This window comes from Callorhinus ursinus, unplaced genomic scaffold (genome assembly GCF_003265705.2).
Source record: "Callorhinus ursinus isolate GAN/ISIS: 27379988/994484 unplaced genomic scaffold, GSC_fseal_2.0 scaffold10, whole genome shotgun sequence".
Lineage (NCBI taxonomy): Eukaryota > Metazoa > Chordata > Mammalia > Carnivora > Otariidae > Callorhinus > Callorhinus ursinus.
In genome coordinates, this window is record NW_027397072.1 from 88,135,969 (window position 1) to 88,163,842 (window position 27,874).

The 27,874-nt window shown below is 53.5% G+C and overlaps 1 protein-coding gene across 3 annotated transcripts in view; it reads right to left on the reverse strand.

Annotated features, from left to right (window-relative positions):
* EDAR (ectodysplasin A receptor) overlaps window positions 1-27,874 on the reverse strand; it is a 93,758-nt gene that overhangs the window by 12,200 nt on the left and 53,684 nt on the right. For 2 of the 3 annotated variants that reach the window (XM_025869125.2, XM_025869123.2), the window contains exons 2-10: window positions 23,521-23,589; window positions 22,669-22,791; window positions 21,729-21,910; window positions 14,115-14,200; window positions 6,695-6,781; window positions 4,814-4,942; window positions 4,618-4,692; window positions 4,249-4,321; window positions 980-1,136 (exon numbers count right to left, since the gene is read on the reverse strand). In XM_025869125.2, the coding sequence (XP_025724910.1) occupies window positions 980-1,136; window positions 4,249-4,321; window positions 4,618-4,692; window positions 4,814-4,942; window positions 6,695-6,781; window positions 14,115-14,200; window positions 21,729-21,910; window positions 22,669-22,791; window positions 23,521-23,571 (963 nt within the window). In that variant the 5' untranslated portion in view covers window positions 23,572-23,589. The remainder of the gene's footprint in view (window positions 1-979; window positions 1,137-4,248; window positions 4,322-4,617; window positions 4,693-4,813; window positions 4,943-6,694; window positions 6,782-14,114; window positions 14,201-21,728; window positions 21,911-22,668; window positions 22,792-23,520; window positions 23,590-27,874) is intronic. The other variant, XM_025869124.2, reaches the window with a different exon arrangement.

Sequence of the window (27,874 nt, forward strand, 5' to 3'; positions counted from 1 at the left end):
TCGGCAGCTACTGTCCCCTGACTGGCGCCCTCACATGACCATCTCATCAGGAAATTCGACCCCTTCAGTGTGCACAGAGGTGGGGCTGCTCTTCGGCTCCATTGGACATTCAGGCTCACAAGACACCTGGCATCAGTCCGTGTGGGAGGGTGAGTGGCGGGGACCCCAGCTGGCCAGCGGGCGCCTGAGATGCTGTGGCTGTGTCTGCAGCCATCCACAGACTCTTCTCCCAGAGCACACATGAGGCCCATGCTGGATCCTGGCTGAAAGGTACCACTCCCCAAGGGAGCCAATACCCCTCAGAACAACTCCCTGGGCCTCCAGGGTCCCTGCAAGTGATGGGTACCATCACAGATGTCCCTGAACTCAGGGCAGCCTAGAGCGTGTCATCCCTGTCCAGACCTAAGCCAGATCCGGCTTCCCAAGCAGGGATGTTTTCCCCATTAGCAATGTTACCTAGCAACACGCTGACCTACGCTTGGGTCAGGCAGCCAGTGAACCACGCGCTATGTGCTCAGGCAGCCTGGGCAGCGCTGTGCTCTTTTGCCCGAGCGCCCTGCCCCGCTGCGGCACGTTCCCAGGTGGCCTGCTTTGGGTGACAAGCCCTCTGGGCAATTTTACATGCAAAAATGGGGCATATTGTGTATGTGTGTGTACACTATGGGTGTGTGTATGTATGTGTGAGTGTGTACACTGCGTGTGTGTATATATATATATTTTTTGGTCTGCTTGGACACATGCCAGTATATTTACAAAGGTTTTTTTCTGTCTTACGGTATTCCAAGCAATTTTAACTTTTCTCTTGGCTTACTTTCATTTTCTTCTATAAAGCTAGATAATACAGAGATAAGTTTCCTATTTTTTTGCTATCTTGTGTTAAGCCTGCCACTCTATCTAGGGTCCCGCATGGCAGGCCAGCCTCCCGTCTCCGCCTCCCGGGGCTCCAACAAGCGTGTGAAGAGCAGCGCCAGGGCCTCACCCCAGCTGACTTGGTGGCTGCCGACTTCTCCCGGGCCAGGTGAACCAGCGACAAGAGGCACAGCTCTGGGGAGCCCTGCTTGTCGGTGGCAGGCTCCTCGTCACTGTCCATGCTCCGGCTCAGCAGCTGCTCGTTCTCCGATGATGCGTCATTCTCACTGTGGGAACAGGAGGGTGTTTGTTAGCAGCAGCCCTGACACATTTTCCCAGTGGGAAGACGATTGATGGATCGATTGATGGGAATGCAGGGACTTGTTCCCCAAGCTTTTACTGAGCAGCTCCTGGGCACGAGGTGAGAGAGACATGCCGCACTCGCTACGCCTCCCAATGAATGACCTGCATGCAGCGGGGCCTGCAGGTGTCCTGTGAGAGGACTCACAAGGTGTCTCTCGAGCCCCACGCGGTTGGGGTTCATCAGGGAGGAGGACAGCATCTGTTCGTCTGTTCCCCCAACCCAGCTCAGTTAAGCTTTCTTGAATATGTCCCAGCTTTCTATTTTTTTTTTTAAGATTTTATTTATTTATTTGACAGAGACACAGCGAGACAGGGAACACAAGCAGGGGGAGTGGGAGAGGGAGAAGCAGGCTTCCTGCTGAGCAGGGAGCCCGATGGATGCGGGGCTCAATCCCAGGACCCTGGGATCATGACCTGAGTCGAAGGCAGACGCTTAACAACTGAGCCACCCAGGTACCCCAGAACAATGCTTTCTTAATTCTAAACAATCACACGCATACATACACACACCCACACATGCATGCACACAAACTTTTGGAAAATGATTTACTCATAAGTTGGAGACCTGGAAACCATCACTGGTAATATAAATGTATTATGTCCCCTCTTAGGACTAATTATCAAGTGAAAAAAATCAGTATATCAAATTTTTTAAAGATTTATTTATTTATTTGACAGAGAGAGACACAGAGAGAGAGGGAACACAAGCAGGGGGAGTGGGAGAGGGAGAAGCAGGCTTCCCACTGAGCCACGAGCCCGATGTGGGGCTCGATCCCAGGACCCTGGAACCATGACCTGATCTGAAGGTGGACACTTAATGACTGAGTCACCTAGGCTCCCCTCAGCTTCCTATTTTTAATGCAGGCCAGCTCCAAGTTCAGCATTGTTCTAAATGCAAACAGGTTTATGTGGCCGGCACTGAATCTGTGCAAGTTCTCTGCAACGACCCCAAACAGAGCTGAATGAGCCTGCCTAGGGAGCCCCCATCTTGACTAGGGGGTGACCTGGCTGAAATGTGTGCATTGTAGGTGGGGGTCACAGCAAGCTGCAAGAGGGGCTTCGGGAGCTCCCCCCAGAAGCCAGGTGGGCCCACATTCCACCACAGCTCACAGTCCACAGCCCTAGGCACATGTAGGTTGGAGCTTAAACTCTCAAAATCATTCCAAATAGCTGAAAAACAACATTCTTTTTTTAGGCATCCTGTTCGCTTCCTGTGGTCTGGCTGACGACTTACAAAGAATTATTCTTTTCTAGCCGCTGGGTTACAGTAATGCCCACACTCAAAAGCAACCCTAGAGGCCGTATGAAGGTGAGGCCCAGTAGGTTCAGGGCCTTGCTCGGAGTTGGCTGCCCTGCCGCTGTCCCCCCCAACCCCCCACCCCGACAGCAGGCTAGGAACAAAAGCACGGTTGTCCCCAGAGAACACTGATGGCCCCAGGTCCTTTCCCTAAGGCCTAGGAGCAGACAGAGGGGAGAGGAGCTCTGTGCCTTGCCTTTTATAGCACGATTGTCCGGTTTTCATTTGACATTTGCATATGAAACAAGTATTATTTTTCCAAATATTCTTCCAAATTCCCCCTTTCCCTCAGTCTTTAGATGAAACTTAAGTCACAGGACACATCCCTGCCCTTTGAGTACTCTTGTCTCCTACTTTTGAGAAAGAGCAAAGCCTGGAGGACCAGAAGGCTGCCACAAGACAGGGCTGCACAGTTGGGAGGGTGGAGGAGAAACTCGTCCGCAGGGAGGCACACTGCAGAGCCAGCCCCCGCAGCCCAGCCAGGTCCGGGGCTCTGACACGGGGAACAGAGGCACTCCCAGGAAATGACCGCCATCTAAGGGACTGCCCAGGGGGACCCCCACTTTTTCTTTTCTTTCCCAGCATGCACAGATTTCATGATTTAAGTCTGCTTCCTGCCCTTGCAATAGGGGTCTTGAGAGATGCTGGAGTTTTCTAAATGAGGTAACACCTTTGGAAGTGCTTGATTAATGCCAAAGCTCTACACAAACATCTGGATTCATGATCATTCCTACAAATGAAAGGCTTTGCAAGAGTTCACCCACCTTGGGAAGGTTGCAGGCCAGGAGACAGTGCTCCTCTGCCCTTCCTATAATTAGTTTGGGGCCCCCCATGGCCTCTGTGTCCCACCCACAACGTAGGCACAATGGGGTCCTGGAATGGCCAACGGGGTAGAGGCCAGACAGGGGACTGACACCATGGGGTGGATTTGTGTAACCTAAGCAGGACCAAGTCCAAATGACCATGTAAGAGGGCAAAGGAAAAGTTCACTTCCCTCTGCCCTAGTTATTAAAGCGAGGGCTGATTCTACATCCTAATGTGCGCTAAATATGGTAAAAATCTCATATGTCAAAATTCTTCTTTAAGAAGTCTTACTTCACAAGTGTTAGTGGTTGGTCTGGAGCCTGTACAATATGGGCTGTGGGGCCAGATGGCCTGGTCTGGTGCCCCGGCCCTGCTACTCCTGGATGTGTCACCTCAGGCACATGACAGCTTCCAAACCTTGGCTTTCCACCATCAGGGGTAATACTAGCACCTTGTGCGTGGGCACTCACAGACCTAGCACCGAATGTTCCCTAGCCATCATCATTACCAGCGCGGCCCAGCATTTAGGGAAACTAGTTCTGGTTTTAGCTTAGTGACACCAGTGTTGCTGTTGGCCATGGGGAGCTGCTGAAGAAGAAGGGGACACTCACAAGCTTCGGGTCTGCGCACCCGATGTTAAAGAGGAAGGTGGGACGGGGGGCAGCTGGCCTTGGAGCAAGGTGTTAACCACCTGCCCCTCACACTGCCTGGCCCCTGCGTCAGGTCAGAGGTGAGGCTGAGGCCTGGTACTCTCCTGCCTTGCTCGTGCCGGGGTCCTGCTCCCTCTGGAGCCTCCAGGCTAGTGGCCAGGCTTCTTGGGATGCTCCCCATCTGGCACTCCCCTTTCTGCTCAGGACCCCAAGAGGACCCCTGACCTCACCTAGGGCTGGGGGCTGCTCCACCCCACGACGAGTGGCTGCTTTGGCTTGACTTACCTTTTGACAGTCTTGGCTGGAGCTGTGGTCAGCTTCTCGAATTCGTCCTTCTCAGAGAAAATCACCACACTGTCTGCAGGTAAATGGGAAGAATGAGGGTGAGGGGAAGGGAGCTGGAGTCAGTCCCTGGCTCTGAACTCATCCTTTCCTGCTTCCCTTCACTTCCTCTTTAGCAGGCCTGCCCGGTGACTAAGCCACACCGCGCCCAGGGCGCGATGTGGGGGCCCCGACGCCTCTTCCTGCAGCCCTGTTCTGGGTGGCATGAGAGCACCAGCAGTCGGGAGGCCAGGCTTCCAGGTGTTGGCGAGCGGGGCACACAATCTCCACCCTGGGATGGACACCCGTGCTGTGGGGGTTCGGTCTGCAGACCTTGGGCCTCTTTCTTCTCCTCTTCCTTGCTCACTTGGGCTTCCACGCTCTTCACTGGGTGGCTGGTACAGCAGGCTGGTTGGAGAAATGCAAGGGTGTGAGGAGCCTGACTCATGCACTAGGTAAGCTGACAGAACAGAACCGTCAGCGAGCAAGCGTTTGTGGGGAGGGAGTGGGGGCACTGGGGAGCAGTCACCTGGAGCAGAAGGCTTTGTCTTCATGATGTAGAACATGATGATGAGGACAATGGCTATGGCCATGATGAAGATGGTGGACATGGCAATGATCAGGGCTGTGGCTAGGTGCCCTTGGCCTGAGAGCTCTGCTGGAGACAGGGAGAGAGGGCAACATGGGGCTCAGGACTCCCTACAGGTGCTCCTGAGCCCCACAGAATCCACCCTCTGAGAAGACCGCGGTGCCTGTGGCAGGGGACACTTCCAGGGGACCCTCAGAATCCCAAACCCTACAGGTTTGCCTTGACCATCATAGCTGGCCTTAACTGAGGCTGATCCAGACTTATCTGGAACACCATGCTTCGGGTTTGCTCAGTTGTTCCTGAGGTGCTCGCTCTTGGTGTTACTACTTTGGGAACCCTGGGTGAGTTGGGATGCAGAGAGGAAGAAGCCCACGAGCAAGTGTCCTGAAGACAGTTCCATCCAAGCAGAAGTTACCTCGGAGGGCCAGAGATTCTGTTCTTGGTTTGGCGCCATCCTGTGTCTCATGCAATTTCAACCTAAGCGTCATAATCAGACTCCCAGGGCAAAGGTGGTGAAGGGGCTGCTGCACCTCTTCCTCTGTTCTGTCACCTCACCATGGGGGTCCCTTCCTCAGGGGGCTCTCGCTGTTTTCCCCAATAATGCCTGTCGTCAACATGTGCAATGCCCTGCTGCTTGTTCTCATTCTCTGAACTAACAAACAGGATTCTGGCCCTCACGAGGCAGGATCCAGGTGACCTACCATTCCCACAGGAAAGGGACAAGATCTAAAACACTGGGGACCCACTGAAGGAGGCTGAGGCCATTTTGGAAAGAGGCACCAGAGCTCGTAGCCCCAGCGCTGCCAGTTTCCACGCCTGTCCTCCCGGGTGGGGTGTGTCTGAAGAAATCATCATTTGGATGCCAGGTATGGATGATATAAGTGCTTTAATATTCACTGAGTTGTGCGCTATTCCCTGCCCCCCACTCGGGGCCTGGTGGAAATGAGACTCTTATGTCCTAGCAAAGTCTTCCAGCTTTGATGCTCTGTGAATGTGCAGGGTCAGGTTTGGGGGGTGACGCTGAGGCTAGCGTGCTTGAGTGCACTGTGGGACTCCAAAGGGCCCCCGAACCTCACTGAGACCTGGGCCTTAAATATGCTTAAATAATGGATGGCACTGAAACAGCCTGATGGTAGCAGGGACCAGCGTGAGGCCTTGATCTGAAAGAGACGGGGGCCTCAGGGGCCTCCACCCTCCTCAAAGCCTTTCCATCCCTAAGGGATCAGGGAGCAAAATATAGTTCTTAGAAACGAATATTAAAGTGTTGGGCTCTGCAGGTTGATCTGAAAGCCAGCAACAGAATGGCTGTGGCCCAGCCACGGCCGGGAAACTTGTTCTCTGCCACGCAACCGCCTGTGCCCTGAGCACCACCCTGCGGCTCCAGGATGTGCCTTTCTTGCCAGTGTGTTCTTTTTTTTTTTTTTTTTTTAAGATTTTATTTATTTATTTGACAGAGAGACACACAGCAAGAGAGGGAACACAAGCAGGGGGAGTGGGAGAGGGAGAAGCAGGCTTCCCGCGGAGCAGGGAGCCCGATGCGGGGCTCAATCCCAGGACCGTGGGATCATGACCTGAGCTGAAGGCAGATGCTTAACGACTGAGCCACCCAAGCGCCCTCTTGCCAGTGTGTTCTAAGGGACCCCAGGCGCCCATGGAGAGATCGCTTCCACTCCTTGCAGACATCACGACCAACTTCCCGCTACTGGGGGCACTGAGGAGCCCCTGCTGCCATTCCTCATAGCTGCTCCCAGCCTCCCTCTTCGCTTTCACCCAAGCGCGTTACTTGTAACAGCTGGCTAGCTGCAGAAGCACGGTCCTTACCTTTGTGGGCGTGCTGGAAGGGAGAGAGGGTGCTGCTGCCAGAGGTGCTGGGGAAGTTGGCAGAGACTCCAGAGCTGGCTCCTGTACCTGCAAGGGGAACCCAGTCACCTCGTGTTCCCCGGGATGACCTGGACAAGCCCCACCTTCAAGGACGGAAAGCAAGTTGCAGCCGCAGAGCCAGGGGATCTAGAATTCTAGATTACACAGGCCCTGCAGCAGGGGGTGGTGGGACAGGGGACACTTTCATTCCTTAGCATGTTTCATAATCCCTAAAGAGCACTCTGACCTCCCAAGAGTTATGCTTCAGGGAGAAGACACATAGGTAAATCTGCTGAGACTAAACAGTGGTGCCTCGCCAACTCAATTTTTCTATGAATAGAGGTAAAATATAGGCCATCTATAGAGATGAGAAAAGCCCGTGTATATATACAGAAGGATTGGGGGGAAATAATGCTTGAGAAATTTCTTCAGTTACATAAAATAAGAATGTAGTTTTAATACTTTTTCTAGTTATAAAAATAATATGTGCCATTATTAAAAATCAGGAGAAAAAGGGAATACAAGAAAGAAGTAAAAGGGAATCACTGATAGCCTCACTACCTGAGGTTGACAATTTGGCGTGTTTTCCTTTAGGATTTTCCTGTGATTCATTTTTTTAAATACTTGTGACCAAACAGTTTAAGAGCAGACATGAACTTTGCTTTCCCTCAAAACTGTGACTCATAAAACTTCCCTTCTCTATTTAAAAAGTATCACTTTAGCAAGGGTGAAATGGAAGCTGGTTTTGTGACCAATCCTGTCACTAAGGAATTGTTCCGTTAAAACAAAGCAAAAATGTTCTGTCACAGAAAACACGGCATCCTGATGGTCAACCTTCCTTTAGGTGGGACTTGAGTTTTGCTGTTGATAAAAATGATCCTATTTCAAATACGTGTCCTTCTGTCTGGCTTTTGTCCGTACTCGTGCTGGAGTAATTCGTGAAGTGGGCCTGCACACTCCCAAGCAAGGGCGGGTGAGCTGGCCTCCCCAAAGTCACACACGTGGTCCCCACAGCCCTCCCAGCAAGGAGGAGTGGTGCTGACTCCGGGACCTTTGTCAGCCGGCCTCCAGGCTTCCATGAGAACCATCTCTAACAGGGACGTTTTCTTTAAGAGACACTTCTCAGGAGAAACCACACTCTGTGGCTGGTATTTCTAAAGCCACTTGTGCACACAGCATGGGGCAACTCAGAGACGGGGACCATAGCCAACCGGGTGAGGCAAGTCCTGCTGAATTAGCCACACATCTGCGTCCAGTAAGGAGACAAGGTCACGGGACAGCAGGGCCAGAAACATCTGCTCCTTACACCCTTTCACAAATAGAAATCTCTGCAACTAAAATAAAGGGAAGCTTGGGAGGGCCCGGGGACAGGCTAAGGACTGGCTCCTGGGGTAACTGCACTTCTGTGAGGTGCCGTAGGTCTCAGAGTCTCCCCATTGGTCACTTGGGTTGTCTGGGAATTTAACTGTTGGCCACTGGGTGAGAAATGTCATCTGCAGTCTCTTCAAACATCGCATGTACCGTGGGGGAAGCACTGAAGGCTGTGAGGCACACACCCTCCCCAGCAACTCCAGGATCGGGGCTGGCCCAGGAGCCCAGGAAGGCTTGTTGGCCAGCATGGGAGCTGCTGGTGCCGCCCTGCCGCGCTTCCAGCCCATGCTGGGAGCCGTCTTGCCAAGTCTGAGTTCTCAGCACCAGAGGCAAGTCTCCTCTCTGGGGACTTGCTGCTTCTGGAGCCCAGGGACCTAGCTTATCTGGAGCTCCTGGCCTTGGCCCCTTCACCTGTCTCTGTTCCTGAAGGGCTGCCTCAGATGTGGACGCTGGTGGGCCCAGAGCACTGCACGATGGACGGGGAGGTCTCTACCCTCCGCAGGGCACCATGAGTTCTGTGGTTCCTGCTTCTTTCCTTCTTTCTCAACTGCTGGTCGCCGGGACCACTTCTTAGCTCTCCCACTATAAGAGAGAGGTGTGCTGAGGGGTGCAAGCAGGCCTGCCCGTGGGGCCTGAGGGCTCACCAGCACGGGCTGCCCTTGAATGAATGCAGACTGCAGAGCTGACCTGCTCAGAACAGAGGCTGCCCACCCTACTCCCAGCCCCCCACCCCGCCCCAGCTCTCGGGCCCCATGGTCACACCACTTTCTCCTGGAGTGGCTGCCCCCTGAGGCCATGGGAAGCAGGAAAGTGGGACCTGGGAGTGGGAGGGTGTCTGAAGCAGGAACGCTGCCGATGACAGTTGGAAGGGGTAGTTCTTCTGCTTCCTCTGCTGGGTCTTCTGGCACCTGCGGTTCTAGGGAGTGGCCCTGCTGGTGACCAGAGCTTAGAGAGGTTTCTTTGCCTTTCTGGAGCACAAACAGAAGCTTTCTTGGGCCCTTTACCCCTAAACTCACGACAACTCTCTGCTTTTCCATTTAGCCTTCTCCCCTGGCCTCAGAACCAGTGGCCCCTTGGGAGGTGCTGGTGGGAAGGTGCGCCCCCCTCCCCCCATCCCTGTGAGGGCTTGTGCGCCTGGCACCCTGGGGCTGGAGGCTCTGCTGTGTGCAGACCACGCGGTTCCCCTCCAGTGTGGCAAAGGAGGCTTCAACGGCATCCAGTCAAGTGGGGAAATTGACATGGGTCAGGGCTTCAAGCAGAACCTGCTTTCCTTTTTAAAAGCAAACACGACACTGAAAACAAAGGAACTCAGGGGAGCTTAAGCTATTCCTCAGGAAAAAAATACTGTGGGTTCTGTTTGCGGATTTGTCATCTTTGTCTCTTCTTGTCGCTTTCTGCCGGGGCTTGCTGGCCAAGGCTGGGGGACAGGGGCTGGGGGCACACATGCGCCCAGGACTGTGGTCCAGAGAGGAACAATGAGAACAGCCTGGCTGCACACTGACTTCACGAGATGCCTTTGCGTCCGGCTGGCAGGGCTGCTCCCCAGGCGCCAGCAGCAAACACTGCATGCGGGCCAGGGCACGTCGGTAACGCACACCCCACCACCCCCAGTGGGCGGCTCCTGTCCTCGCTCAGGTGGCAAGCAGGGCCTCCACCCTGGTGTACGACATTCTCCCTGAACTGAGCTCCAGCCAGTGTCAACTGAAGGGCCCTGAGCTGCAGGCGCTGGGCGGGGTGTGCTCGGCTGTTCCATGATCCCTGAGCCGACCAGGGGAACGTTCTGTTCTGAGCACATCCCACAGTGAGAGGGAGGGTGGGCGGGAAGACCGCATGATTGGAGGTCTATCTCCACGCACAGGTGCCCTAGGACAGCATGCCACGGCCACCAGCTCCCTGCATGGGAAGTTCCCTGTTCCAGGCCCCGCTCTGCTCTCATGAATATTTGGTGTCTGGACAGTTTCCTTCTGCTCCAGTATGTGCCCTGTGTTTTGGGTTCATTTGGCCTCCATGGAACAGATCATTAGATGAGAATGTTCTTCAGTTGTTGTTTCTGTTGGGTGGTCAACTACTGATCCATCTTACCCTGCATGATGCTCCCACTGGAGCCTAGCTTTGAATAAGCAGAGAGGAGATCCTGCAGGATAGGAGTAAGGCAGGGTTAATGAAAACTGTAGTCCCAGAAAATCGCCATGAATTGCCACACCTCTGCTTAGCTCACTGGTGTGTTCGGAGCAGCACTGACTTGGGACAGTAGGTATGGGAGGTGGCGGGCTCCGCACGGTGTTCGTCCACTTTCCTCAAAAGTATTTTGAGAACTGTAAGCACGTGGCTTAATGCAGTAATATTTTTGTTCAGTGTGATGACAGGATTTACGGGGCCTTTGAGGTTTGTTAATCCACACAATTTATAAATATGCCATATGTATTAAAGACTGCTGGGATTCTCTCTGCATGGGGCAAGTAGGTTGGATTTTCAGGAGTGGTTTGTTTCTTGATTCTTAAGAGTTGTTGGCGAGGGTGCCCCCAGGCTGCTGCGTCGGCCCAGCGCCCCCCAGTGGCGGATCCTGGAACAACGGGCAGAGCCGTTTGAACCCCGCGGCTGAAAGTGAGGTTCCCCGGGAGCTTGTTGGAAATGCGGTCTGGGCATCCACCCCAGACGTGCTGCGCCAGGATCTCTTTTTTAACAGGACCCTGGTGACAGGTGTATGCATTCCAGCTTGAGAAACACTGTGTTAGAAACAGCTGGCCTTTGGGGATGCCAAAGCTTCACACTTGAGTGGCATCACTGTTGGGCATTGCACGATGGCATCTGAATGAAACTTGCCACAGCTTTCCTGAGCAGGCTTTTCCAAAAGGTGAGTCCGTCCTGGGCCTGACACAGGGCTCGGTGTCAAAATAAAAATGAAGAGGAGTGATGATAAACATGATGCTGATGGGACAAGTGAGTCCCCAGGCCCAGAGCTGCCTCACTGGTCCCTCCAGAGCTCTGTGAGGGAGGGCTCCTGCTAGCTGGGCCCAGGGGAGCTGACGGAGGAGAGGAGGTCGGCAGGTGAGGTGCAGGCCACATGGGCCTGGGAGACCCGGGGTGGAGCCAGGCTCACAAAGCCACAACACGGATTCCATTATGAGACAGCTCTCAGGCGTGAGTTCTCAGGACTTTATTTCTCAGGAAAGAAAAAAACAGTGCTGGTTCACCAAGTGGATCTTGTTCTTTGCCTTCACTGAAAAATAACTGAAGGGCTTCTTCTTTCTCTTCCATCTGGTGCTGATTTCCAGGACAGACAGCAATGGGATGGAAGTGGCTTCTGTCACCACAGCATCCAGAAGGAAGCCCTACGCTTTCCTGAGGGGCACGTCACAAGAGGTGGGGGGAGGGGAGGCCCCTCTCTCAAGGCTCTTCAGCACTCTAGGGGTGCCTGGAGCGTCTGGGGGCCTCCCTGTTGCACTCTAGTGGTTTAGAGAAGAGTCCTCATTTGCACTGGCTTTGTGTCTTCAGTACTCAAGGTATTTGGGGCGTGGATGTGGCAGCCCTATTGACACACTGAGAGGATATAATTTTCTCAATTGTCCAGGAGAGGAAACAGACACGGAGGGAGGTTTCGAGGCTTGTAGGGTATTTTAGGGCCCCTGAGTACCAGGCTCCGTAGTAACTTCCACTAACTTCTGTTTTCATCAGGTATGACAACTGGCCCAAAGGCAAGATGGTTGTAACCAATGGCCCCATTGCCCAACACGTCACAGAGCCGCGTAGAGAAGCAGCTCTTCTTCTAAGATGGAAGCAGCCGCCGCACAGAGAGACAGGGAGTGCCCCTGAGGGTAGGGGAGAGCTGAAGCAGCTCCCGACCGGCCCTCTCTACTGAGGAGCTCCCAACCCGGGCACCCGGGGCTCACTCCCACACGGGCATCTTCCCAGGAGCTGCCCGTCGCCTCTGGCTGTCCCAGACCTAATACACACACTGCATGCTTTCCCCAGGGTCTGTGCCAAGTTCTCTGACCATGGCTTTGCAGTCTGCTACTCATTGACTCAGGGTAGCTTCGTGCAGCAAGGACCCAGGGAAATCACATCAAAACCAGAGGAAGTGTCTCAGGTTGGAGGCAAAGGCGCTCTTGACCACTGACTGCAGGCTCAGGAAGGTGCCTGGTGGGGCTCGGGCAGCAAGCTGACATCAGGGTCATGATGCATGAGGTTTCTCTCAGTTCCTGGCTTTCCTGGGGTGACGCTGTCAGGGGCAGCCCCGGGGGTTTGAGTCCCAGGGTCTTCATGGAAGCTGTGGTCATAACCAGCTTTTCTGGTTCTATCTGCTGCTCCCGAGCAGGAGTTTGGGGTCAAAAGATCTCTGGACTGAGGATGACTGCAGGGGGAGGTGCAGAGCCCATAGCTGGAGAGAGTAACACTCATGTCCACACTCGAGGCCCTGACCCAGGCTCCATGCACCATGTCACTCGACAAGGCCTAGCCAGTCGCCTCTCCCCATACCCCATACAGACACACAGAACTCTGGTGGTTTGCACCCTGACTCTAAGTTTCAATGGTTTTGCTGTCCTCTTCTAGATCTGGCTGCTAAGAACCTGCTATGAGGCCTTACTGGGAGCTGGTTTTCAGTTAAGCAATTCAGGGCTGGGGATTAGGGCAGGGATGCACTCATTCTCAAAGTGTCCAGGGCTCAGGGGCTTTGCTTTCTCTCCTCATGCGATGGACCCCACTATCAGATGGCGAGAGGAGGGAGGTGTCCCTCCAGCCAGCCAGGTTATGTAAGTCCCGCACAGGGACAAACCTCACATGTGAGCTGTTTTCCGGGTTCCACAGGCAGAGCCTTTTCAACACGGTGGGGAGTGTCTGACATCTCAGTGAGGGCTCCAGCCCAGAGCTGTCTGGTATTGAATCGGCTGGGATCCCCCAGCAGGAGGCAGTGGTACGGCAGCTGACGTCACCACAGGACCTGCTGGCAGTCCAGAGCCCTTGGGCCTCCTCTAATTTGTGAATTAATGAGCATGTGGCTGGGTACAAAGCTCCGCTTTAAAGACACGCGGACCCATTACTGCGGGCACGTCTACTGAAGCAATCTAGGAAAGAGGGGGTGCCCCCCTCCCTGCCGGCAGCCCTGACACATGCTCACCTGGGTACCTCCTCCCCCTGAACCCGAAGGCGAAGAAGAGGGAGAGGCGGTCCCCCTCTCTTCCTGCTCTCCTTCCCCACTTCCCACCGCTCTTAAGGGGCAGGCCCTTGGTCTATTCTCCTGGGCAGGATTATTGGGAGCACATGGGGTGGGGGCCTTTGAGAGAGCCCGGAGAGGCAGGGTCCCCACACAGCCCCTCTTCTGCCCTGCAGTGGAAGTAGGGCTGGGGGAGAGCAAGGAAGGTCTCCTGTGGCCCAGGGACCAGCTGTCCGCCCACCCACCTCCATGGCATCTCTCCAGACCACAGCTCCAAGTGACCACACACTACATTCTCTGGAGCAGAGTTCCCTTCCTCACAGATACATGCAGTGAGAATCAACGAGAATGAAAACACGAAAGAAACAGCCCATGGTGGGACTCTGAACTTGTGAGCCTCGCTGCTCACATGGGCTTCGTGGAATCCGGTTCACTCACTGTGACTGCTCCTCACCTTTCCCTCGGCCTTACCTGGTTTGAAAACACGTGTATGAGAACTTAAAATCGTCTAGCGCTTTGCAGGACTTTGTACAACACCTTGGCAACTGTGATCTCATTGGTTTTTCCATGAATTGCATGAGCGGGGGGGGTTCAGATTTTTGTGACCCCATGTTACAGATGAGAAAACTCACGCCAGGTGGCAGGTGACTGACCTAAGTCTCTCACTAAGCTCGGCTATAGCAAACCTCCCTGCAGGGACCTGTGCCAGGCTGGCCAGCCCACGGGAGCATTTTTGGTTTTGCCCTCGCTGTAGTTCATCTGTCCAGGTGCTGGCACTGGCTTCCTTCTACAACCCCGGGTAAGGAGAGATATGGTGGGGAAGCAGTACTGCTCGGACGGAAGGACAAGAGCACTCACATTCCTTGGTGTTGGGGGGTGCCAGGAGGCAGGAGTAGCAGACCATGCCGTAGATGTTCCTGGGTCTGTTTTCCAACATGTAGTAGCTGCAGGGAAGGAGAGACAAGACAGAGCAGGCGGCTGAGCCAGGTGTCACACAAGCACATACTGACCACTTGGCATGCCCATGATTCAGGCATGATCCAAGCATGATCCAAGCATCACCAAAGGCAGGAATGAGACATATGCTGTGGGAATCAGGAGCTCTCAGAGCCAGCTGCCCATTTTGACCACTGAGTTTCCTTGGGAGTTTTCAGCATGACTTGAAATGGAACATTCTTTTTCCAATATTGGGCCATTTTAGGCCTTTAATCTCCTCTCCTGTTTGGTTCTTTTCACTGATGGATTTGCTCAGTGTGTGTGAGCGATCATTTTCATTCACATCAGTCACTGGAGTATCTGCCAGTGGAACCTGATTAGCTCTCTGGGTGTCCCAGTCAGTGAACCAGAACCCCCCGGAGGAGGTGCACCCCCTGACCCAGTGAGTGCCTGTCTCAGAGCCTCTAGTCTGGTGGGATTACTGGCAAATGCATCTATGAGCCCCTTGGACTCTGGCACCTCTCAGACCTCCTGCACACCTGCTGAGACTGGACAGAGCTGGCTGCAGAGGACAGAAAGATAGCATCAGCATTAGGAGAGGTCAGCGCAGAAGGCCTTCAGCATTACCTGACACACAACCAGGTGGTAACTGATTGCTTTGCTTCCCCTCCAGTAAGCACCTGGCCCAGACACTGCCTAAGGGCAAGTGCTCACACTGGGGTTGTACACACTGAAGGAAAAAGACAAATCATTCACAGTAAGTTGGTGAAGTCCTTTCCCCCTATTGATGCCACATCTTTCGAGCTTCCCAATGTCAATGAGGCAGCCCCGGTGACCATGCTAGCTCTCAGAACGCCCTCCCCGCAGAGCTCTGCACCCTGGGTCAGAGCTCTCCACAGGACCTGTCACCCCACCCACCCAGGAGTCCTCGCTTCCGGCACTCACAGCTCAGGCTCCTTTCCACCTGCAGGTTTTGGCACTTCCCTTGGCGCGTGCCTGCTTTCCATAAACACACATTCGGCAGTGATCATGGAGCCATTTATCACATCATGAGAGGTCGATTAAGTAACGTGAGCTGGTGCCAAAGTTTTTCCTCATTACAAGTCAAGAGATGAAAAATCCCTCTCCACTATTGGATTTTTCCATGGTTGGTTTTTAATCTCTGTTTTATTAGCCATGCACACTCAGGCCCCCACTGATGGCAGGGTAGGTGGCAGCGTGGCAGGAGTGCTGGGGGGGGTCTTTGGACTCCAGCCGCCACGAGCTAGACCATTACCAATAACAGTATGATCGTAATTGCCTGCCCTTCCTCAGGGCCTTTTATCCTCAGACCCCTGTGTATCTCGTAAACATTAATTAACCAATCTCAAAACACCCCTCAGAGAAGCCACAACAGCCAGTTTTCCAGTTAAGCCTTCTGGAAAAAGCCTCTCTCAAACACACATTCTGCCACCCTCCAGAAGCCATCTGTGCCTGGGACGCAGGAAGCGACAGTGCGGTGGCCTATGGTGCGTCTGCTCCCACGAGGCGGCCTGTGTCTGTGTGTGGCCTCACGGGGGTGACAAGCTCCAGGTCAGCTGCCAGATGCCTAACATCCAGACCCAGTGCTGGCACTTGGGGCTCTGAGTTACTCCTCACCTCCACCTCCAGCACAGTCCCCTGCCAGGGCAGGACTGTCTCTGTGGCTGGACTGGGAGTCCCTCAGGCCAGCCCCGTTCATATCTGCATTCCTGGAACTTGCACTGGGTACTGAGGAAGGACAGTTTCAGGTCAACATTGGCTGGAAAAATGAATGAGATGAAATTCTTCTCCATGGAAGTTCAAAGTTCACAGACTGACAAAAGCCCTGAGGGAGTTCTGTGCCTCTTTCCTCCCTTTTAAAAAAGCAGAACCACAGCTAGGCCCACCCCGTTTAACCCCGGATGCTGAGCTCTGTCTTAGATGAAGAGTGCAGCCACCCAGCGGGCGGAGAACCCCCGGCTCAGGACAGCTCCTCGCTGGCTCTGCAGGGCGCCCACACTCTGTGCCACACTCCATGCATGCCAGGGGGCCAGTCTGCTGCCCCTCCTCAGCACACGGCTCCTTCTCGCTCTCATCCCGAGTGGCTCTGGCTGACTCCCACGGGGCTCGCAACAGCGTCAGCTGGGCCTCCTGTCCTCACCGCGCATCTGGACCAAGATGTGTGACGTATTAAATAACTTAGCCAAGAAACAAAATACCGAAAGGCAATCCATCTAAAAAAATGAGTCAGTCCAGACGGCCATTGTGGGAACTCACTGCCGGAGTCGGTGTGTTGACTACCTCACCCATTTCCCGGCACGCACTGCTGCGCGGAACATTCTCAAGGTGAGAGTTTCCTCCTCAGGACTAACCTCAGCAACTCTTGCTGTAGCTTACACCCAGATCTCTCTCTTCACCCTGGCTGTGCAGGAGTGCAGAGTAATTGTTTGGGTGCCTATCTGACAGATTCCCATCAGCTTGAAGCCAGGTGTTCATTCAGGGGCCCGAGTCCCGCCAAAGATTGTCGTCGGGTCCCTCCCTCTTTCTGTAGAGGCCTAATTTTCTACACTTGCATCTATGTTTAGACTTTTCTTAGTTCTTCTTTGTTTTTCTCCTCAAAGGTTGATTAAGGTAAGTAGACCAAGATAAAACAGGTTAAATGGGGCCTCTGGGGGCGCCGGGGTGGCTCAGTCGTTAAGTGTCTGCCTTCGACTCAGGTCATGATCCCAGGGTCCTGGGATCGAGCCCCACATTGGGCTCCCTGCTCAGTGGGAAGTCTGCTTCGTTCTCTCCCTCCGACCCTCCCCCTGCTCATGGGCGCACGCGCTTGCGCTCTCTCTCAAATAAATAAGTAAATAAAATCTTCAAAAAAAATAAATGGGGCCTCTAGAATTTTCTATGAAGGGACTGACTTTCTCCATGTCAATAGATATATAGATTTCCCCAAAGATTTCCTTTCCTAAGCTTGTAATGGATGCCACTGAGCCATCGGATGCTCCATCTTCCCACACAATGTGTCATGCAGAACCGTGTCCTTCACCTGGTCCTCCAACCACCCCAGAATGCCTTATTTGAAGGGAGGAGACACGAAGTAGAAGCCAGCCAGCAGAAGGTGAGATGGGCCACAGCCAGCCGTAGGTAAGATGATGCCCTGGCAGGGCGGAGGCAGGCTACGAAATCCAACCTGAGCTGCCTTCCTATTCTCCTGTTTTTGTTCCTGGTCCTCCCACGCAGCCTTGCTCAACAGGAAAGCTGTGTATGCTCATTGTTTTGCCAGCATCTCGGCCACATACTGATGCACAGCAGAGAGGGCAAAGAAGGAGCGTGTGCCTGCCAAACCACAAGGGGGCCAGGGCCAAGGCAACCTGTGGCGTTAGGAAGACAACTCTGAGGTGGCCTGCATTGCGGCCTGGCAGCCACCCGGACTCAGGAATGAAAGCAGCCCTTCACCGAGCAAACAGGGCCGGCTTACCAAAACCCCTTGTAATCCTCCCCCGTGACACAGCATGAGAGCTTTATTTGTTCCCTAGACCGAGGGCGGTTAACAGGAGGTAGGAGGCCCTGGCACCCTCCGCTGACATGCACCAAGCTCCACAGAGCCCGTAGGAGGAGGCTGGGGGACCAGAGATAAAGTAGGGCCTTTCGTGGCAGTGGCCTCGGGGGTTGGGAATGACAAGGCCAAACTGGAAAGCAACTACATCTTCATATCCGTGGAGCAATGTGAGGACGCACTGAGATGCAAGTGGAGATGTGTCTCCAGCACAGCGGCCTTCACCCGCTCAGCAAGTGTCCTGGGGGCTGGAGATAAGGCGTGGAAGAATCGGGTTGCTATTCTCACGGAGCAGGGAGGGAGTTACTCAAGACTTCAGAGCTGGGAAGACCCTTTTAAGAGTATAGATGTCAGCCTCCCCACTAATTCTACAGATAGTTACCCTTATCTTTTGAAGACTTCGAGAGACAGGGCATGCACAACAACTCCACTGGCAATCCTCTTTCTGGGAAATATGTGAGGGCCAAGGAAATTGTCTTCACTGCCACAGAACAGCCTTTCTCGTGACCACGCTGGCCCCTGCCTACAGGGCAGGGTTAGGTAATGCACTGGTCCCAGGGCTGTGCTTTCTGGCTAGAAAGTCTCTGTGGATCTAGGTAAGAATGAAACAGGCTGCTCAAAGTTCATAATCACTGCCCCTTTTAGACCATCTGGAATAATATCACGGTTGAATCTCCCAGACCACCGTGGGCTGCATGCATGGTCTGAGCCACGGCTGCATGGCTGGGTCAGAGCCAGCAATGCTGTGGGCAAGGCTCCATTCTGCACCTACCCTTGCTTCCCCTCTATGAAGCTGCCTCACTGGAGGAGCCTGTCTGGACCATCGACGCCCACACCATTCATGCAGAGATGCCTTCCAGATCCGACCTGAGCTTCTGTCAGATACCTTGGTCTTGATGTTACAACCACCCCAAATGCACACGGGGGTCCTCCACCTTCCCTCCACCTTCCCTCCACCTTCCCTCCACTAATCCTAATCCTCCTGTATCCCACCTCTTAGCAAATGGCATCACTGTCCACACAGCTAGCCGAGGGTGACATCTGAGATTCCTCTTCAAGATCTCCTTTCCCACACCCCACATGCCCTCGGTCTACAACTCCAGTCCATGGTATCTATCTTCCAATGAACTCAAATTTCCCCTCTCCTTCCAACACCCGAGGCTCCCATCTTGCCCCAGTTCTCACAATGCCCCTGGGCTCCCATGTCTTCCCTAGCAGCACATTTTCCTCACTGCTGCCTCTTTCCAAGGTACTGCCCAGTTGTGTTCTCTACCAGCTTAAAGTCTGCATGGTGGCCCGCTTCAGCATTGAGCTAAAAGACCAGTGTCTTCAGCATCATTTTCCAGAGCCATTTCCCCTCTGGCCCCTGCGCGCCTTGCTGGTTTCTCCACACCCCCATGGGTGCGCCTTCCGTGCTGCCACTGGGACCCTCAGCTCCACATCCCATCAGGTGGCTTGCCCCTCTGAGCTTTGCTCTGAACATCTTGGAGAGCTCTGTCTTAATTCTTAGCCTGACTAACTCCCACCATCCCAACGTCACCCTGAGAAGTCTTCTGAGACCCCTCCCAACCCACCTCCCTAACCATGAAGGGAGGGGTCCTTCCTGGACTTCTAGAACACCGTGGGCACCTATCACACTACACTGTGGTCACTGATTTCCTTGTCTCCCTACCTCACAGAAAAGAGGAACCATGTCTTTCCTCTTTGCCTCACTAGTTCCTACTTGGTAGGCTCTTAATTCATGTGTTTACTAAAATGCAGGAGCAGTTAGGCTAGGTTGCAAATGTCAGGTCAGCTTCTCACACCGAGAGGCTCTCAGAATGAGTTGAGATTTTGAAAAGAGGATTATTTGCTTTCCAAGGTGAACATGGCAAGGGGTGCATGCTTTTCCTTGGCACACCCATAGTTAGGCCATGAAACTCTGTCATGTCATGCCTGCACCAATAAAAACTAGTGAAGATGAAGTTCCAGGAAGCAGACACTTTCTCAGAGCCTAATTCTACCCACCTAATAGGAAGATCATATTGAATTTCTCTCATTCAAGCACAGCATCTGTGCAGAACAGTCTCTCAATGGACACTTGTACCCATTCATGGGGGTGGGGGGATGACTCGATTCTGCTTCTTCTAACATGTTCCTTTTGGTTGATCCCCCACAATGCAATAACCTCAACAAATAAATTGAAGACTGTCAGCTACAAAACTTTTATTTTTATCCTATTATTCAAGAGACAGTCTAATATCTTCCCTAGGTATAGCTATCTGCTTTTTTGCATATTGAAAAATAAGCCTCTGCAGTAAGGTTCCCCTGCTTTCTTTATTCATTTAACCATTGTGTTTGAATCACACACTGTCTCAGGGACACTGACATGGAGTTGTCAAGCAGATATTTGGAAATGCAGGTCTGTGGCTCTGGAGGTAGGTCTGAACTGAAGACAGAAAACTGGAGAGAGTAGGGGTGGGGGATGGTTACCAGCAGAAAGATGGAAGGTGAAAGCCATGGGAATCAATGCTTCTCTGTAACAAATTTGAACTAAGGTTAATTTCTGCAAGTTTGTAAGATCTCCTCATTTTAAACTATTATTCAATTCCAATCTGTTCTTAGGTTGGTGGGTCTTTCTGCCTTCTTTGTATTTCCTTCTTCTTACAGACTAATGCCTCATGTTCTTATTTGAATATATCCTTCCTACTTTTTTTCTTCTCTTAATTCAGTACAATGATCCAGAGAAGATAATGTGCACAAGTGGGTTGCAAAGTATAGTGTGCCATTCAAAATGCCACTGCTACCACGACCACCACCAGCACCTCCATCTCAACACCACCCATTATCACCACCACTGCTTCCACCATCACCACTGTCTCCGTCACCACCACCACCACTTCCGTCATCACCATCACCTCCTCCACCGTCACCTCCATCATCACCACCACTGCCTCAACCGTCACCACTGTCTCCATCATCACCACCACCATCATCACCACCATTACCTCCATCATCACCACCATCTCCTCCAGCATCACCTCCATCATCACCACTGTCTCCATCATCACCACCACTGCCTCCATCACCAGCACCTCCATCATCACCATCATCACCTCCATCATCACCACCCCTGCCTCCATCCTCACCATCACCACCACGGCTTCTATCATCACCAATGTCTCCATCATCACCACCACTGCCTCCATCACCACCATCACCACCTCTATCATCACTACCACCACCACCACCTGTACTACCTATATCACCTCTACCACCCTGTAGCCTTTGTCACTGTTTTGTTTTTATCTGTAGCCCTTGCAAGCACTGTGCTGTGTAGCCACTAGAGGGAGGCAGCAGCAAGAGCCGTGGCTTGGTAGATCCTGGGTGTCAAGGCTGCCTGCCCTTCCCTCTCCGAGGCAGAACTTGCTAATGTGTCCTGCCGTTCAGAAGAAAGATTTTATCTTTCTTCCATGCTAACAACATTTTCACTTTGCTTTTTTGGGAAAACTTTTGATACATAACCAAATTGTAGTGGAATTATAGGTACCACATGATTCACATATTCCTATTAATAGCTTTTACTCTCAGATTTTTCCAGAATACCAAAAACACTAGATTTAGACAGTGTATTATACAGTATATATGTTTCCTTTTCTTCAAAGCATTCCACATGTGTTATCTTAAAGTATTCAACAAATTTGTTTGATTTGGGTTGTCAGAAGATATTATTATGATTATGACTAACATCCACTTAAGAGACATGGAAACTGAGCCTGGGTGGGCCGCCCATCCTCTAGGTGGCAGGACTGGTCAACCTAGACCCCATGCTTCCTGACTCCAGACAGGTGCCCCCCTCCCTGTGGAGCTGCCCCTCGTAGAGCCAGCAGGAGTGACGCTCCTTTGTAGTCTGAGGTGCTCACGTTCCCTGGGGCCTCGCCATTGAGACATTCAGGGCTTTCTGCAGAAAGCATCCTGGGGTGAGGCCTGGCAGCGGCCATGCTTACCCAGGGAGACACGGCCCACACTCAGCATCATTCTCCATGTCCCCCGGCGTCAGCACGGTGGCTCGGAAGAAACCCTCGCAGTCTTTGTGGCGCCTGCATATCTGGTAGCCTCCTTTGGAAAACTTCTCCGCCGGGCAGGGGACACAGCCATAGTCCTCATCTTTGGTGCCGTAGCCACAGGACTGGCCGAGGAACAGGACAGAGGAACACAGGTGAGTACGCCAGCTGTACCTGCCATGACTGGACCTGTAGTCCTTGGGGCACACTGGATACATTGTACACGCCGGGCACACTGGCTGTTTCCAGAAGCTTCTCTTGTTGGGCTTTGGCTCCCTGACCTGTCCTAACTGCAAACCCCCTGTGCCTCCAACTCTGAGCTCCTTTCCCCAGTGCTCCTGGGCTTCAGACGCTGCCCTGCTCCCGAGGGTCCCTGAATAAATTCAGCCAGTTAAGGGGATGACCTGCCAGTGACACAGCCAGGAGCTTCTGACGTTCTTGGCTCTCTACAAGAGCCCTGAATGCTGATGCTGGGGGCGTCTCTCTTAGCCCTTAACAACATGCTGAGCCTTTCCTGCAGGAGAGGGAGAAGCCACACTCAGGAGTCAGCATGCCGTTACTGCAGGACGTTAGTCATGCCTCCGATTCAGATGCCCTGAAACCCATCTGATCAAGGTCGAGTAGGAAAATGGTTGTCCTCTAAAAAAAATGGAAACAACTCCTGAGAAATCTGTTACAAATGTCCAGCCATCTCTCACGCCAGGGAAGCACTGTTCTGTGCTCACTGCTGCTTAAACCCTTTAACACGGCGCCTGAGGCCTACGGGCGACCGGCCTGATTTAGCTTGGGGACCACACGTAGAGCCATATACACGCGACGGTGACACCACCCGTGTGACGGAGGAGAGCTCCCCGGGCCCAGGGGCGGCTGGCAGGGGCCTTACCAGGTAGGGCTCCTCCCCCGGGCCACACTGCGGACACTCGTGGCACAGCCCCGTGGTCTGGTTGTAGTACTCATTCTCACCGCAGTTGGAGTACTCTGCTCTGGCCGAGCACAGCAGCGACACCTGCCACGAGAAAGGGTGTCCTTTTGGCCTCCGTGCCTCCCTGGAGACACGCACGCATACTCGGGTGGGCACCCTGAGCAGGCGCTGCAGGGGAAGGAGCCTGGGTGGGGGACCGGCTAGTCACTCGGCGTTCATGTGGTGCCAGGTCCCAGCAACTGCAGCTAGTGAACTGGGCAGACCATCCTGCTTCCTGCTAGCTGGCCTCACTGCTGGTCCCCCTGACCCTTCCCTCAAAACTCCATCTCATCTTCTAGGCCTGTTCCAAACGCCCTTCACTCACGAAGTCTTGCTTCCACCCTCCCCAAAGTCACGGAGGAGGTGGCCCTCTTCCCAGAGCCTCCAGAACAGTGGATTTCTGTCACATGCGGCCTCTTCTCCGCCAGAAGCCTGGGTCTTTCTCAGCGGCGGGACCCACAGGCATGGTGGTCACCAACAGGCGCTGGGTTGTGTATATTGCAACACAAAGAAGCATTCCATCTATCCATGGAACCCCAGAAAGGGAGCCACCAAGAAGTCTTATCTGACCTGGGTGCTGCTCAGCGCTCTGCACCCTTGGAAGAGCCCGGTGAGGGGCTGCTGGCAGCATCAATCCCATTGCACGGCTGTGTAAACCTAACGCGGAAGAGGCCAAGGGACCGGCCGCCTCCGGCAGCATGGGAAGTAGAGGACCTCCCACCGGAGCCTCCTCTGGGGCCACTGCAGGTGCTCACAGGGGGAGGCTGCACTTACCACCAGCACGGGGAGCCAGGGCATCCGCTTGCCGTCTCCCGCGTGGGCCATCTGCTCCCGCCGCTTTGCCTGAAAGACACACTTCATAGCACCCTGGTGCCTGCACGGCCGGAGCCACTCCAAGACGGACTGGCCACCACCCAGCCCCCACCCTCAGTCCAGCTGCCTCCACCATGTCCCACCGGGGGTGAGGGGCCTCCCCGAAAGCAGGGCAAGAAGCGAATACACCCTAAAAGGAAAGGCAGGTTTTAAGCTGAGGCCCAGGCCCCTTGGGCTGACTCTGTCCATGGCCCTGCCAGTATCACATCCCTCCAGGGAGAAAGGACTAGAGTGCATGGAGGGCCTACTGTGGAAGACGGGGCGATGACAAAATGTTCACCTGCTCACAGCATCTGAAGAAGCCTGGCTTTACACAGAGTGTAAAGGGGTGCTCCAGGCGGGTCCCAATCCTCAGGCTCTGGGGCACCCCTGGAGATAGTACGAGGACTCACACCCTGGCCCAGCCCCTCCCCATCCCACTGCCCATCCTCCCAGCCCCGCTGGTAAGTTCTTCCTCCCCCTGTTGAGAACAGGCTGTGATCAAAGTGGTTAAGAGAGTACACAAGGCCAACCACTTAATTTTATAGCCAAGACAACTGAAGCCCAGAGGGTGTAGTGACTTGTCCAGGGCCACACAGCCACTTAATGGACAGAGGGTGGCTGTGGCCCAGGCGTTCAGGTGCTTTCTCCAGCTGCTAAATCAATGTACTGCTTTGAAGGAGGAGGTATTGTGTGTCACCTTTCCATCGTCAGGATGCGAGGCCTGTGTTTCTAACCGAAAGCAGTTTTACCTGGGAGCCTGACTGTACAAAGACAAGTGGCGGGCCCGCGGGAGCGCCCACATCCCTCACTTGCCACTGCTAGGTCACTGCTGTCTTGCTTTGACACTGGGGGTGAATTCCAGACAAAACAGCATGTGCCCTCTTCTGATGGCTGGGTTGTGTGAGGAAATTTCCAGAATAAACCATGGACTCAGGAGTCAGACTGGGCCTTGGGAAGCACCCCCCGAGAACATTAACCCTCTGAACCCTCTTGATCTTGTTGAGCCATCTCTGCTCACGGAAACCCATAACTCCTAATGCCACACAAAAAAGACTGTGCGGGGTAGCTGGAAGCAGGAGACCCGACGAATGGGAAATCCATTCTTGTTTCTGGAGAAAAGCCCTGAACTTTGTTCTTTAATACAGTATCTTTTTTTTTTAAGCATTTTATTTTCTGTTTTTATTTATTTATGAGAGAGAGAGGGAGAGAATATCCAAGTAGATTCCCGTGGAATGTGGAGACTCAGGGCTCGATCCCACAAGCCATGAGACCATGGCCTGAGCCGAACCCTCGAGTCAGATGCTTAACCGACTGAGCCACCCAGGCACCCCCGTTCAATACAATATCTTAAAGGCATTACGGAGCAAAGCAGTCGGAAGATCATTTAATCGAAATGAAGTGGAGTTGGAGGAAGAGAGAGGGCCAAGAAGTCAGGAGTTGGGGAAGGACCCAGAAAGGGGAAAGCAGGCCCAGTGAGTGGGAGGCCTGGGGGCCTGTGGGGAAGGAAGCTCTGTGGATGTACAGACAAGTCTTCTTTTCCAAATCCCCCAGGATTCAGCATCCTGCTCAGTGAGATTTGGAGGGAGAATGCAGGTTTAGGAGAAGCGTCCTATACCTAAATATGTAGGAGAGGCCAGTGAAGGACAGACCCAAAGAGCTTTGTCCACCTTCCAGCTTCCGGTGTCCTCCTGAGAATGGCGGCTGTGGCTTCCTCTGGGAGGACACCGGTGACCCCCATCCCATCCCCTGATGTGGAGCAGCCAGGCCCACCCTTCCCAAAAGGAGAGGCTGGATAAAATCCAGGCAGAGCCCTAGATATTGTGCTTGTTTATCATCACAAGGAGCAAAAATTCCAGTGGAACATCAGTTCTGTGTAACACCGTGAGGGGCTCTACAAGAAATTACATGGCACAGCTCTGGGTTTGTATTTGTAAAGGCTTCTGTATATACAGAAGCAGGTCTGGAGTGATATCCACTAACTTTTCAACAAAGATTTTTTTGGCAGGGGTGAAATAGGTTTGGGGTGACTACGGACCAAGGGGGTTATGGGGAAGGCTCCCTTTCCATACAGTTCTTAGTGTCAGAATGATGTACAAGTGTAGGTGTGAACTTTGTGGTCAGTAACAAAGGCAGTAAAGACATATCGCTTTGGGAAGAAGCATCTGATTGCTCTGAGAACAGGCTGAGAAGGATGTCCCGAGGGTGATTCCAGAGACAGAGGCCCCATTGGAGACACCTGGGAATGGGGTAGGGCCCCGGGGGCCTAGATCTTTCGGGATCTTTTCCCTGCTTACCTTGGAGGTGTTCTCACCTGTGAGTACCATCGGGGGCCTCTGGGGAAGGGTTAGTTTTCCAGAAACTCTTGAAGAGATACAAAAGCTACTTTTTCTCGCTTTCTAGCATGATTGCTGTCTATAATTCAGTGCCACATTCACGTTTGAAACACACTAAATGGACTGAGGCAAGATTAAAGCACCCAGCCACCCCAGCAGTGAACTTCTGGGTGTTTTCCTTCTAGCAACGGAGCAAGCTGGGGCAGGCAGGGAAGGAGGCAGAGGGAGGCCTGACCCGCAGTCCCGCCAGGTGGGGAGGGTATGATACAAAGGAACCCGCTCCCTGCCCGACTGACAGCCCTGCCCTGGCTTTGGGATGGTGGGTAGCAGGGATGAGTGCAGCGCAGCCAGGCCAGAGGCCCTCCCCAGGAGAGCTGCAGCCCTGGAGGCCTTCCAAGAACAATACTAAGGGTTCCTAATTTAATTGACTTCTAATTATAGCTGAGTCTGGGAGGGCTTCCCTATAAACACAGAGAAGGGTTGGGCAGGGTGCACCTTAGTGTCAACCTAGAGCTTTTATTTAGAGACTCATTAAAGATGTTTCCAGGCGAACCCAAGAAGACAGAAAAGCAAAACAAATACACAAGGGAAACAAAGTCTGTGGGGTCGGGTGCATGTCCATCAGGACTACCAGTTCTCAAAGAAGGGAACTGGGGTGGCAGAGGGTGGTGAGGGCGGCCTCTGGTTAGGGTTCTGTTGCCAAGGCCTGACTTCCCTGGAGACGCAGCTCTGCACTCGGGAGCTAGCCTGGCCTGGGAGCAGGGGGGCCCAAGCTGCTCCTAGAAGTGACCTCCTGCTTGTCTTTACTTGGGGGATCCCCAGTGCCCCAAGCAGGGCAGCGCCCTGGCCCGCGGCTGTCAGAGGTACGAGTAGAAAGAGCTGAGCCCCTACAACTCAGACAGTGATGGAGACGTGAAGGCGGCAGAAAGATGTCTCTTCCCGTGCCCTGTCCACCGATAGGCAAGGCTCTGCTTCACCGCGTACCGGACTGGCTGCCGGGTGTTCTGTTCAGAGGGCTGCAGGGCGCGGCCGCAGGTGAATCCACCACCGCCCACCCAGTATGGAAGCATACTTTCCTCGTCTCACGGCCATGTCTTGGTGGCTTAGTGCCTGTGGCCACTTTCACGACAGCACAGAGACCTGGGACCAGGTAAGCCCTTTGCAGGAAAGTGCTGCCCACTTGGCCCTCGCTCACTGCTTCCCCTGCCTCCCACAGACTCTACCATTCCTTCCTCAGCACTATTTCTTCCTAGAACAACACCACCACCATGAAAATGACAGCTGACGACTGTGGACCTCTGACCCCTGCCCAGGTACCCCTCTGGCTTAACCCTCACTACCCCTGCGTGAGCTCGCAATCAAGGGTCAGGGGAGAACAGGTGGGAGAACAGGCTGGAACCGTGGGCGCACGTGGAGAGATGAGTGCCTCTGGGATTACTGGCATGTTTCATTTCCTTTCCATCCGTGACCTCAGCCTGTAGTCCCAGATGGGCCATTAACCAAACAGGGAAAAAAAAAAGGGTGGTGATTAAGAGCAAGGCTGAATCACATCTTGGCAAGTTGTGTAGCCACCCAGTTCCTCAGTTATATATAAGCCTCAGTGCCTTATCCATGAAATGGACGTAAGAGGAATGCCTACCTCATGTGGGGGAGGAAGGGAGGCCTGACTATTCCTGAAGTTGAACTTGGCCTCTACTGCTGTGACCACCACCTCAGCTCCAGTCTGTGCATTTCCAGCACAGAGCTTCCCTATAACATCCTCACTCTGTGGCAAGACTTTGGCTGACACCAAGCAGGCTGACCTCTGGAGACTGGGGCTGGGAGACGCTCAGGGAATAGTGTGGTTGGGCCCCTGGTTCAAAGAGCTCCAGGGAGAGGTTGGGGCTCGGCATAAAACCAGAAGGTTCAGGGTAGCTGGCAGAGGTGTGGGCCTCAGGAAG